This window comes from Ascidiella aspersa, chromosome 3 (assembly GCF_963924565.1).
Source record: "Ascidiella aspersa chromosome 3, kaAscAspe10.2, whole genome shotgun sequence".
NCBI classification, from domain to species: domain Eukaryota; kingdom Metazoa; phylum Chordata; class Ascidiacea; order Phlebobranchia; family Ascidiidae; genus Ascidiella; species Ascidiella aspersa.
The window spans coordinates 31,139,676-31,150,960 of NC_139449.1; the positions used below are offsets into that span (position 1 = coordinate 31,139,676).

The 11,285-nt window shown below is 35.6% G+C and overlaps 1 protein-coding gene across 1 annotated transcript; it reads left to right on the forward strand.

Annotated features, from left to right (window-relative positions):
• Window positions 1-3,367: 3,367 nt before the first annotated feature.
• LOC146161588 (ornithine decarboxylase-like) lies at window positions 3,368-8,784 on the forward strand. Its single transcript, XM_083385199.1, has 10 exons — window positions 3,368-3,499; window positions 4,127-4,300; window positions 4,899-5,071; window positions 5,407-5,544; window positions 6,434-6,605; window positions 7,129-7,270; window positions 7,623-7,726; window positions 7,848-7,974; window positions 8,228-8,315; window positions 8,697-8,784. Exons 1-10 carry the CDS (start codon window positions 3,368-3,370, stop codon window positions 8,782-8,784), a joined length of 1,338 nt encoding a protein of 445 aa, XP_083241325.1.
• The last annotated feature ends 2,501 nt before the right edge of the window (window positions 8,785-11,285 follow it).

The window sequence follows — 11,285 nt, forward strand, 5'->3', positions numbered from 1 at the left end:
CTGCTGGTAAAACATTTAACCGAAAAGGCGATGTACAAACTTTCGTTTAGGTTATTAGGACTGACAACAACTGTTTTTAGAGCTTTGCTTAAATCAGATTTTCGTTATATAAAAATGGTTTGCAACGTATTATCTAGAACAATGGTTCTAAACCTTTTTAGCTTACGGACCGGTAAAATTTGAAAACAAGTTTTGCGAACCGGTAGACCTTCAAAAATCAAAATCAATCCAAAATGTAATTACGACAAAAGTATATGCAACTTAAAGGCAAAGAATGAAAGCCTCAATTTATTAAGCAATTTGCTTCTGTCTTTTTTTATCATACGTGTTTTACGTGGTTCATAGAAGTTTTTACCTCCAAATGGTTTTAAAGCTTAAGACTTAAAACGACTTGTAGCCTACTATAACACTTGCACCATTGTGACAAACAATAAAATCCAAAGTAGACGATTAACTCTATGTTGCGTCACAATGCATCAAATTACGGAACTGGCGAAGCTCTACATTTGATCGACAACTTTTAACATCTTGCATTTTGCAACTACAATATAAAATTGTAATATATTTGAAGGACCGGCAGGAAAGTTGATGAGGACCGGTCCGCGGACCGGCGGTTGAGATTGAGAACCACTGATCTAGAATAGATTTACCTTAACTATTTGACTACAAACCTTAGATATATGTTTAAATAAAGGACGTCTAGCACAACTTTGAGAAAGTTACATTGCTTAGCCATCACATGAAAAGATTTGAATGCAGATTCACAAGGCGTTAACTAACCGCCAGTGTTGTAAACAGTCATTTTTTAAATAACTTAAGTCTAAGCTAAGTCTTTTTCAAAATAACAAGTCAGGTCTAGTCAAGTCATTATTAGAGAAAATCATCTTTAAGTCCAATTACTGACGTAAATATATAACGATACATAAACCATTAAAATTCGTTAACACGTATCCTATTATGAAAAATAATTTAACTAATCCGTTACAAAATACAACAACAATCTAATCGTTTTATGTGCAAAACTTGATATAATAACGCAATTTTATCAATATAACAGGGCATTTTTTATAAGAGCGCAATTTTTAAAAACATTTAATTTCAATCCAAATCATTTTTACTCAATGCCGTAAATCCGATTTAAAAGTAATTTGTCCACAAGGCTCATGTAAAGTCAAGTAATTTTCAAACAGTGACTTAAATGCACTTAAAGTCAAGTTTTTGACTTAAGTCATAACAGCGAAAGAAAATGTTTTGTATGGTGGTAACTTAGTATTTAGTTTGGGGTTTTTTCAAACTTTCCTATTCAAATTCGACAAAATTTTCGGTAACTTTTTCTGGCAACTTTTTGTAGAATGTCGATTGTGGGTGGAATTATGTGTGAAAAGCCTTTTTACGTGGCGCGAATATGCGGGTTAACCCGCATACTTAGCCCGCATAGTTTGACACACGAATTGGGTCATTATGGTTGACTGAATTTTTACGGGTTTATTAGCGGCAAGTTTAACCCGCTGGTAAGAGGTAGGTTAACGCGCATGCCATGCGGGCAAGTTAACGAGCATGCCATGCGGGTGCCATGAACTGTTTCGCAAGTACCTATAGTTTTAAATACAATGTATTTAGGCAAATTGTGTTTTTAACAATTGAAGTAGAAAATATTGTGAGAAGTTAACTGTAGTAAAAAAATCGAAACAAATTGATATTTAGTTTTGGTCAATTAGGAATAATGCTGGCCCAATAAGTCAGAAAGACAAGGTACAGATTTTGCAAGCATGTTCATTATCCACGGAACATTTTTTTTAAATAAGTGAAACTAAGAAAGCGTATTGACCAAATGAAGAAATTTATATATTATTGAAGTTAGTTCTTGAAAAGAATGTGCTACGGAAAATTGATTACAGGACCCAAAGAAAGAACCAAATAATTTTCAAAGATATGCAAAATGAGTTGGAGAACTGTTCTCATAGTTCTTTGGCGAGATATCTTTCTCATTAATAACGTTAGTTTTCTGTCACTTGTCGTATAAACAACTGTTAGAATTGAGTAATCATATTGTGGAAACAACTGCAACACAGTTAAACAGCACACATCTGTAACCCGTTCTTATGCGGGTTAAGTGACTAAGTCCATGTGAATCGAAGACCTTAGCGCGGATAGAAGAGAAATCGCCTTTCTCTTTTTTCATGCGCGCCAACCTGCATGACCTAACCCAAGTAGTGTGCCATTAACGCCATTTTTTGTGTAAAAAGATTATGACTTAGCGATACCAGAAAATTTGACTTCCTTCACTTTTGAATCTCACGTTAAAAGCAACTTTCAAATGTGACGCCTTAGCGACAAAATACAATGTTAATTAAAACTCGCAATAAGTATGGCATATAAAAGTATGACCATTTGATTGGCGAATTACAGCTACATTTATACATTCTAAAAAAGCCGCTAGTTTATATACTCTCTTGCGCTGTACTACTAGTTTATATACCACGAAGCTAAAATAAACATAAAAAATAAATATTTGCACCATGTAAGAAAATATTTAATGGAACCATTAAGAACAAAAAAATATAAAATTACACGACGTAAGTTTTATTAGAACAAATACTTTAGTTAATACCAACGGGCTAAAGAAATAGCTTCTCCATAAATTGTTAAGCTTGCAACATTTTTTTTGTAACCGCCAATTGCTTAGCTTTATCTTGTCTACCTGTTGAGGCTTACAACCATGAGACAACATTTCCGCAAGACTTCCGTCCTTCGTGCAAGAGGTCGCCCGTGCAGCATTAGCTGACCATGTTTCCTCTTTAGGAAGAATATTTTTGTACGTGATTGATAGTAGCCTTTGCATTGATGGAAACACCAGTGGAATATTCCAGAACAGGTTGTTTATAATTTAGATTCAGATGACAGCCTAATCCTGCCGAAACAATTATCGTTTGTAGGACAGTTGAGCAACAGCCATTACAACGTGGATTAGGACAAGGTTGGATATTAAGGAGTGTTGTGTACTGCGTATTTTATTGAGATAGCGATACCCCGAGTTTATATGGACAAAAATCGCGGCGCCCGATGCGATGACAAATGACGTCACTAATACGGTGATACAAGCAGTAATGATAAAACAAACTTGCGAGTTTAGTTAAATTTCTGCTAGGAACGTGGTTAGCTTTTGATTTTTTTAAATAATTTTTGAAAATTTAATCCGAATGCAAAACCGTAATTGAAATGCATAAACTAATTCGGTATACAACTCTTAAGTATCAAACGAGCACACACCACTACTTGAAATCGGGTATCGGCATATAACAAATCCCTACTTCCTTTTATTTTAATAGATCGCTAGGCAGCCCCCCCAAATTTTTACTGATTCAAGATGTCGTTGCACCCGGATTTCTTCATTGACCCAGTGATAAGGACGCGGCCCCAGAAAGTGATGCTAGTAGAAAATGGATCAAGCTTTACTGACGTGGCCAGGATGACTATTAAAGAATATTCCAAATGCGAAGTAATTGTTGTTTATGTGGGCCGAAAAATTATTTTTGCGACATAGCCTATGTCTTGATTTTGCCGAAATTATTTTTGATTGCTATTTGAATAATTATGTTATAGTTGGACCAATATTTCTATTCATGTTTGGCCAGACATTATGCTTTTTAGTTTGTTACTTTCCCCCTGACACATATAGATTTCATTGATAGATATATTTATCTTTATAGCGTGATCAGATATTGTCGTATTGTGTTGAAACGCTTTCTCGGATTGCTATATTTGCCAATTTTAAGGCACTGAAGCAGTAATAAACGAATATAATTCATAAGGTTAGGCCAATTTTGTCTTGCAACATCTATAGCTACAATTTACAAAGTCGTTCTAAATACAGGGTTGGCCAAAAGTAGGCTTACAGTTATTCCACAGCGTTGGCTTGAAAGACAAGGTAGCATTCAATGGCAACCGCGCTCACCTGACCTGACACCAATGGATTCCTTTTTTTGGTGTGTTGTAAAGAACAAGGTGTATGGGAAGAACCCCAAATCAATAAGTTTACTTTTAGACCCAAACCCTCCTTTTCATAACTGTAAGCCTACTTTTGACCCATTCTTTGTAAGATTTTTTTCGTCGTTTATGCATTCAGGATTGGGATGAGCCTTTCTACGTCTGTGATCTCGGAATCGTTTTGTCGCAATACAAGCGTTGGATGCGCGAACTTCCAAACGTACAACCATTCTACGCTGTTAAATCCAACCCTCTCACTCCAATGATAAATACCCTGGCGGCTCTCGGCGCTGGATTTGATTGCGCCAGTAAAGTAAGGCGTCTGATTGAGCATTTGAAGATAATGATGTGATTTGGCTTGAACGCGTGAGTCCCAAACGTTTTTGTTTATATGAAAGCCAAGTTCCCACACTCGTTTCGCACTAAAAACTTGGATCAATGTTTTACTCTGGGTTCATACTTACAACTCACCAAGTAGCAAGTTTACAAGAAATCACACAGCAGGTGTACAACAAAATAAAATAACAGCGTGCAATTTGTGTTATACTGATGAGTTAGAGATTTATAAACGAATCCAAAGTGACTAAATTGTGTGTTGAAGAAAATGTCATAGAAATTTCTCATTTGACATGATTTTAAAATCTCACAACTTATTTTTAACACTGCCTCCCTGATAGAGGGGCGCTGCTAACTAATAAAAAACTATGCGGTTACAAAATTGGATATTGTTCAAATAGCGAAATTATCAACGAAAAAGTAAGCAACGGAAATAAAAAAAAACCTAGAAGACTAATACGCTGTTCCTGTTTGATGTGAATTTTATCGCAAAATTCGTAGAAGAAAAAAAAGAATCGATTGTGTGCTTAGGAACGTAATTTGCGCAAATCTACCAATTTACCATTTTCTATTAGAACGAGGTGAATCACGTGCTGTCCTGTGGTGTGAGTCCGGACCGAATCGTCTTCGCAAACACCTACAAAATGACGTCACACATTTGCGTCGCACGCACACGTGACGTCAAAATGATGACGCTGGACAGCGAGGAAGAACTCCTGAAGATCAGTCGGCATTTCCCTAATGCGAGGTCAATTGCTTGTACAAGAGTTAGAAATAGCAACAATATAATCGAAATGACTTGTAATTTTTTGGAAGTGTTTGAAACTATTAACATAATAAAGTTAATAGTATGTAATTTTTTGGACCACGGTTTGGCATACAGCTACAAATCAAATTTTTAGAAAGTGAACATTGATGTCTGGATAAACTAATAATAAAATAAGGGTATATGGGCCAAATAAGAATTTGTTTTAATTTTTGAGAATGGTTTTCAACGCAAATAATTATTAAAAAAAGTCAAATAAGATCTCAGAAGCGGCATGTTGAATAGTTTATTGTCTTATAATAAAATTCTTTTTTCAGGTTACTATTACGCTTACACATGGACGACACGCCAGGTACAACTTCTAAGTTTGCCGGCAAATTTGGCGCCAACGTCGAACAGTGCAAGATCCTGATAAATAAGGCGAAACAGCTCGGAGTGGACCTTGTTGGCGTTTGGTGAGTGTCAGTGTTTTAAACAAGTCAAGATAAGGTCAAGGCTGTTCGAAAAAATATTGTCAATTTCTAGTCCAAGTAATCACTTTCCCAGATTAAGTAATAATTAATTAATGCATGTCAGCTTGAAGTCAAGTCCTTGTCATAATCGACAACGTGAACAGTTAAACGTGACTCATCATGAGCTAAACCTCGGCTAAAAAAAAACGCAACATACATAATATAACAAGTAAATTGTTTAGTATGCAAAACTTGAAATAAATCGAAATTAAAAAAATGCATAATGAAAACACCCTTATTTCGAATCAAGTCATTTCTTCAAACGAATTGAAGTCAAATGATGTTATTTTACCCAAAAGTCTTTAGCCAAGTCCAGTCTATTGAATAAAACTAAAGTGCATTCAAGTCAGGTTATTGACGTGTAAATTATCAGTAGAATCAGTATAAAATTTTGCAAAAGTACACATTTAATTAACACAGCCGCTGAGATTGTCAGCTACTCTGTAAAAAGACTAAAATCACTCTACACAAGCTTGAGAGTACATCCGCAAACTTGCCAAAAAACGAGAGGACGTATATTTTTTACATATCTGAGTTGAAAATAAATAAAGAGAAATTGGAAACATCTAAAATCTTACCCACTTACATGAATTTGATGTTCCTTCTACGTCTACGTAACATGATTTATACATGTTTTTGTTGTATTGAGTATTAGACACTTTAGAGGGAGTACAGCTTTTGAAGTTATCTAATTTTACATTTTTTACAGAAGCAAATATTTTCTCAGTAATAATTCACTGAGCAACGTCTTTTGTTTTATTTTATTTGGGTTAATAAATATAGGGGATCGGGTCGAAAGCCCTTTTAAAGCTATCTTTTCGGATAAATCCAGTTACCACGTCGGATGTGGCAACAGAGATGTGGATTCATTCAGGAAAGCCAATTCGCGAGCCCGGCAAATATTCGACTTTGCGAAAACTTGTGGTTTTGATTTCAACATTTTGGATATCGGCGGTGGCTTTCCCGGAACTGCAGACGACAACGAAATTATTTCTTTCGAGATGGTTTGTCGCTTTATTTTGTCTTGTTGTTGGTTTTAATCGACTACAGAAACTGTAAATACCCGTTTAGCCAACTACAACCCATGATTTAAGGCCGCCAAAATTTCACCTAAACTTTGTACCCAAAATCCTATTCTAAATTATGGCAATTTATACGCCAAAAAGTTTATTTCTTGAGTTAAATACTAAAACTGGCGTTTGTTTACGTCCGATGACGACATTGATGGTGTTTATCATAAAAAAAGGCTTTAAAGCAAACAGGCGTCTGTCATATATATTTTATCTTTTGATATGTGTCACCGAATTGTTGATGTGATTGCTTCAAATCTCAGAAACAAGTTAGGGAAACTATAGAACAGACAACGTTTATACTAAACCACAAACCAAGGTCAAATTTATACTATTTGAAAACAACCCTGATAAGTAACGCTATTTATAACGGTCCACTAACCTCCTACCCAATATATACCCCCAACAAAATATACAACATCCACACCCCCGTCTAGTTGTTGGTGTTTTGCTTCAGATCACCGAAGCGATACGAGAATCGCTGGACGAGCACTTTCCGCCATCTAGCGGCGTGAAATTAATTGCCGAACCAGGCCGGTTCTTTCCAGGACAAGCTTTTAACTTGGTGACTAGCGTACACGGAAAGCGAAAGATCAAGGGTAATAGAAACTTTAAATGCAATCACAATGGTATTTTGCTTTTATGGCAGAGCATGTATAACAATTATCAGAGGCGTCCGCAGAAAATTTTCCAGAATAGGGCCAATGTGATTATATACGCATAATTTAACTTCAGTGCCCATGATATTAATATGTTGGCTTACATACGATTTTATATCAGTAAAAATTTATATACAAATCAATATTATTCCATTAGTAAGTTAGTAAAACTGACTAAAATATGCAGTATTATAAATATAAACAATAATAATAATCGCATTTCGAAATTCCAGGGGGGGCAGTGCCGCCATTGACAACTATTAACCATATATTTGTATGGTTTTTACCCTAGGTGGAATGTCCTATGTTGTGAGCGATGGACTTTACAACAGTTTCAGCAATGTCTTAATTGAGGGAATGACTGCTCATCCGAAAACATTTAGCCTGAGTTACACGGTGTGTGTTTTTTAATTTGTCACGTTTAGCGATTTTGACAAGCATTGCTCATTGCGCCCGGCTTTTGAATTTCCACAAGTTAAGTACGGTTAGATTATTTGAAAAACATTTGCATTTGTAGAACGCAAAAGACGACCGTGAAACCATAACGACCACCATTTTTGGTCCGTCGTGTGACGGCATTGACGTCATCACCAGAAGTGCTGAGCTCGCGGAAATAAACATCGGGGAGTGGATTATATGGAAGGGTACGAAACCACGTCCGTTTTCGAATAACACAGTTCGTGACGTCATATCATACACATTTGAAGTCACTACTTCACATTTTTCAATACAGGGTCATTCCTTCAAATGTCCACATAATAATTACTACAGGGGTGAGGGACATTTCAAATCGACGGGTCAAAAAAGTGTACATGGATTAGACCACGGGCCCAGAAAACGCATTTGTCGTCGATCTGGTTTCCAATGTATAGATCACAATGTTTTTTCCCCTTGCAGACATGGGATGCTACACAGCCATGATGACTGTAGGATTCAATGGTTTTCAAACTTGCAAAGCAAAGTACTTCTGCGGCAAAGATGCGTGGTAAGAAGTCAGGTTAAAACAATAGTTATGTGCAAGATACAAATTGCATGTGTTGACGTCAAACCTATTATATAATGGCGAGAAAATGTGGTGCGTTTATTAAAACGCGAACCAAAGCGGCCATATATTTACACATTCTATCGGCATTACACGACATTTACGGCTAAAATATGTTTATTTTACATTTTAAGAAAAGGATTTAAAAAAATTGACAAAGTACCGTGAAATCTATCAACTTTTTGGAAGATAATCCGTCGTTAAGAAAATAATAGTGATTTTTTCGCAGTGTTTGAAATTTTTGCTTTATCCAAAATACTTCTTGTGTGTTTTGAACGTTAATTGGCCAAACAAAACAGACGCAATTTGTATTTTAATTCGCAGGGCTGAACTGAAGAAATTATGCGAATTGCCGGATTTGCTGCCAGGAGTCTATAATTATAACTTCGAAATTCCTCAGATACCAAGATAGCCCTGAAAAGATGTATGGATTGCGTGGGAAAAAGAAACAGGACAAAGGCGAATTACAATTGCTTAAATTATATGGGCTGTAAACTTGTGAACGAATGAGTATATAACATTATTTGTCTGACTCAATATGTTTGTGCAAGACAATTTAATCGATCTTTACAGTGTCACTAAATTTCAGCAACTCTTAATACTATGATGTTTTCTGACTACAGGTCATATTGTTGGCAATTAATATGTTTAGTTTATACGCGTTTTTTTAAAATGAATTCTACACGATAAATGTATTATTATCCCTATTTGTAACTTTTCAACAATGGCTATTACGATTGAAAACTATATAGATGGGTTAAGTATAATGTAGCGATAATTAGGTGTATTTGTAATTTGGTGGTTCTATTTGCAAATTAATATGCCTGTTTAGAAAAGCTGTTTTGAAACTGAAGTAACGAATTGTAACAGCTCAGTGTTTTACATGTTCGCACGACACTACGAAGTTGCTTTGTGTTTTTTAAACTGGATAAAACTCACCGCTGTCAGCATATGAAAACGGACGTGAATTGTGACATTATTACCTCAGATCTTTGTTACAAACTCTTCATTGAAAGTTAAAACTAACGCGCACCACTTGTGTCTTCTAAAACAGATCCTTCCTAAAAAAATCAGTTAATAACAAGAGGCAAAGAAGCGTGGTTTAATTAAACATTAGCCTATTTGAGAAAGATTTCTTCGAGCAAATGTAGGCCTTTGGTTGTAACTGCAGATAAACAGTAGTGAGTCTAACCACAGATTACAATCAACTAACTCGGTTCTTCGCCTAGCAATGAAAGGCACACACAGTCACACACATATGTGTTTAATAACAACTGTGATTTAACCCCTGGAAAGCTGCTTTTTGACCAACGATTACGACTTCCGTATCATGATAGTAGACCGATAGTCATCGCAGACTCACCGAATCTGTCGATTAATGATGCAAGCAACGCAGGCTACCAAAACAATTAGCTTGCAGTGAGATTCGAACTCACGACCTCGGGTTATACCCGGACCGTCTTTTTAAGTTGAGAAACAACCATCAGCCAATGCTTTCTACATTTTGTCAGTACAGTACAAGCAACTTAACATTAAGGGTATACTACTGCCAAGTGTAGCTCTTAACTGATTGGACTATTACTGGACATCCTTAGGTAAAATCCACTGATGAATAATTGCCAATTAAATTAGTAAAATTTGGGTTTTCTTAGTAATAACTTTTTGAGAAAGATGACTTTAAGTAAGTTACAATGCAATAGGTAACATTAACTACCAGGAACTCGATTATATTTTAGCGAGTTCAGAAATTAATTAAAAGAACACAAAACACGTTTAAAAGAGGTAACCACAGCAACGTTGTATTGACAAGACTATTTGGTTACAACAAGGGTATTGCCGCATTTTGAGATTCCTTTTTAAAGTTTAAAGATGTGATGCTTTATTTCAGGGATTCGAACCGTTTGACCATTCCGGTTTAGGTTCGGTTCTGGTTCAAGGATATTTTTCGAAATCCGGTTCAGTTCCGGTTTCGGTTTCGAGCAATTTAAATGTTCCGGTTCAGCTCTGGTTCGACCATCGTTATTTCAAAACCGGTTCAAAAAGTTCCGGTTCGGATACAATTACAAGTTGCGTTAATAAAATGTTGTTCAATTCATGTAGAGACTAATCTTTAAATTGTAAGTCATTTAATCTAAGTTACGTGACGTATTAAAAAATCAGCTCTCATTATTGAAATATCTAAAAAATAAAAATATCAATGTTGTTTTAATCAATATTTATGATTTTTGTCATAAAATTTCGAACATGTTGTAACTTAACTCTGTAAAATACAAGTTATGACGTCATGCTGGAGTTAAACGCTTTTGTGACAGGTTCAGGTTCGGCTACGGTTCGGAAAAAATTGACCCAAAACCGGTTGATAAAGTTCCGGTTCGAATCCCTGCTTTATTTTAGTTTTTTTTCACTTTTGGAAGCCTGTTATATGCAATTCTTTGTGTAGCCTACCGGTACCAGTAAACTTGAATAGATCATGAAGTAGTTTTTGTACATTGTGCAACGTTTATTTGTGTTGTACTCATTTCGTTTTTGGTTACATTGAGTAACCATCTCAAGTATGGAAACCATTCAGCTAGTTCAACAGCGTTAAATTGGCGAGCGAAAGAGCGACAGATTACAGGAAAAATTATGTCACAACCTTGGCATTTTAAGCAGCTTGTTTATACAGCAAAGTGTATAATTTATTGGAATTTATGGGGCTGTACATAAAAATAATATTTAAGGACGATTGGGTTTGGGACGCGACTAACTACAGAATACCACATAGTAGTGGTCTTTGAACACTGACCACAAATCAATGTATAAACAATAACTGATGTATGCGTTATAGTTATTCGTCTGAGTCATCATAAAATACTTAAACTCATTCTATTGTTTTCTCTCCAACTTTATGTAAAACTCAGTGAGTAAGCTGTT